Genomic DNA, 2,507 nt, shown 5'->3' on the forward strand with positions numbered 1-2,507 from the left:
GAGAGAGAGAGAGAGAGAGAGAGAGAGAGAGAGAGAGAGAGTGAAAAAGAGAGAGAGAGAGAGAGAGAGAGCATGGAGAGCAGACAGACAGACAGACATAAGAAGTGAGAGAGGGAGAGAAGAACAAAAGAAAATAATTATGTACGGCACAAGAAGTAAAGTCAAAGAAACTGGACAGTGGGCATAAACTGCATAAACAGTTCCATCTGTTGAGCAGTGGTAAGGGAACAAGGGAAGGGCTTACAGTGATAGACATGCCGAGTCCCTCGTCCGGATTCTTGTGTACTGTGACCACACGCTTGTCCCCCAGGCCGTGTCTCCTCTTCAGCTCTTGGAAGTTCTGGAAACAGTTGAAAAGGTGTCATTTATTGAAAGAAAAGGAAAAGTGAAGTTAAAACCTCTCCACCCCTACCCACAACCTCTCTGCTACTCCCTTTCTTTTTATCCCATCTCTCCCCCCCACCCCCTTCCCTCAGTACTTTTCACCCCAATAGAATATTACATGTATACATAAGTTTTAGGTTAAAATACACCCACAGGCACCCGCATACCATTTCTAGATAACATGCCAATGGGACGCTGGGGTCTTATGTGACTCAGGTTTTTTACAGTCCGTTCTTACTTCTTTCTTTCTCCCCCCTCTCTACCTAAATAAAAATTCTGATTTCATTTGGGCTTGCAGAAAGGCCTCGGGCTTGAATATTAACTACCAAAAAACAAGTCTGTGATTCGCAGCGTAAAAAAACTTGCAACACAAACCTCAATGCAGGACCGTGTACACAACAGCAGCACAAAATAGAGGAAAAACAGAAAGCGAGCAGTCTCAGTGTGAGAGTTGGAAGAACTAGGGGAGTGCAAGATGCTGTGATGCTGAGAATCTGGCAATCTTGAAAAAATAGCGCCTGCTATAATTATAATCACTCATCCAATGACATGCTTGCAACTTCGTTTATAACAAAGCCTTACGACTCCAATTGCGTTTTCACACAGCCCAGAGCTCCAATCAAATCTAGGATTTGGTTCCCAGTTGTTCTCCTCCGGTATCACGTCAAACACTCCATGTCATGTCTTTGAAAACAAATTGACATCCCCCCTTTTTTTAAAAACTCCCACTCCAATTGGAAGTCCTGAGCTTCGAAAGAGATAAATAAGATTGTGCATAAGTCAATTTTTACTGAATGGAGAAAAATGGCAAAAATCTTGGACTTGGGTCTATATTTGCTTAGGAATAACCTGCAATTTTTCGCTTCAGCGGTAACAGTTGAGTGTCGTGTGCACTATTAATAGACGCTGAAAAGTCTTCTCTTTTCATAGATACCAAGAACTCAATTTTTGCCGCTTTCGACTTTGGCAAAGTCTTGTTATCAGGTCTTCAGTTCTTTGACTACATTAGATATCAAGTGTGAAAGAACTTTGGCGACCCCGACAACCGCTGGTCGTTGACAACACACGCCAAACACAAGGTCACATTACGCGACGGGAATACGCAGTTGAAGCCCAATTTCACTGACTGGAGGTGATGACAAACCCGACTAGGCCGATGCTTGGGGTTTTTTTTTGGCTTTGAAGGTTCTCTTTATGAATGACAGCAGAATGATAAAATTGATTATCTTCAAGATGTCAATACGTGAATAATGCACGAACCGCATGTTCTAACTGTTATACGACCATCATTGGAGAATTCTGGGTGGTAACGAAAGCTAAATCAGGTCTTGACTTTTCCAATTGAGACTGCCTAGTTTCGATATGATACAGACACTTCTGTCATAGCCGCTTGTTTGCACGAAATGCACTTACACACCACATCAGATTTGGTTTTCAAATGTCGGAGAACTGAGCGTATTTCCCCCCTGTCTTTCCTTGCGCAATTCACAGACTTGCTCAAATTCCTGGGACTCTGCGATTTTATTCAAATACCCTGGGCATTCCTCACCCACCCATCCCCAAACCACACACACATTTCTTTTCTTGATTCCCGGGACCTGGTCTAAAAAACAAAGCAAACACCGACTGACACACCAACAGTATGCGCACCACAAGCAAACAAAAAATCCCAACTCACGTGACCAGGTGGTACGGGCAGCTTCTTTTTGCGGAAATTGCGTCCTCGGCAAGCACGTATGACCGTCTTGTGTCGGTGAAGGTGGATCTCAGCCTCCAGCTGGTTCCACAGCTTGTCGTGCTCCGCACCGCGCATGTCACGCCCCAACAGCTGGATCTGCTGAATCCTGGGGAGTTTTAGTTTTAGTTTTAGTAAAAGTTTAACGGCACTTGCAACACAGTAAGGTCATATAAGTGCCGAAAATTAGAGGTGTTACAAGAGAGTAACAAACACAAAAAAGAAGGAGGGGAGATAAAGACGATAGATGTTTGATAGGAAAGATGAAGCGAACCACACCAGAGCACCCGCCAATCACCCACAGACAGGGAGTGAGAGAGAGAGAGAGAAAGACAAAGAGAGAGAGAGAGAGAGAGAGAGAGAGAGAGAGAGAGAGAGAGAAAGAGAG

The 2,507-nt window shown here is 44.1% G+C and overlaps 1 protein-coding gene across 1 annotated transcript in view; it reads right to left on the reverse strand.

Moving 5' to 3' along the window:
- Nucleotides 1-2,507, reverse strand: part of LOC101852785 (Golgi-associated PDZ and coiled-coil motif-containing protein) — a 44,785-nt gene that overhangs the window by 11,639 nt on the left and 30,639 nt on the right. The window contains exons 4-5 of the mRNA XM_005104648.3: nt 2,063-2,228; nt 245-340 (exon numbers count right to left, since the gene is read on the reverse strand). Coding sequence (XP_005104705.1) covers nt 245-340; nt 2,063-2,228 — 262 coding nt within the window. The remainder of the gene's footprint in view (nt 1-244; nt 341-2,062; nt 2,229-2,507) is intronic.

Source organism: Aplysia californica, unplaced genomic scaffold (assembly GCF_000002075.1).
Source record: "Aplysia californica isolate F4 #8 unplaced genomic scaffold, AplCal3.0 scaffold00429, whole genome shotgun sequence".
Classification (NCBI taxonomy): domain Eukaryota; kingdom Metazoa; phylum Mollusca; class Gastropoda; order Aplysiida; family Aplysiidae; genus Aplysia; species Aplysia californica.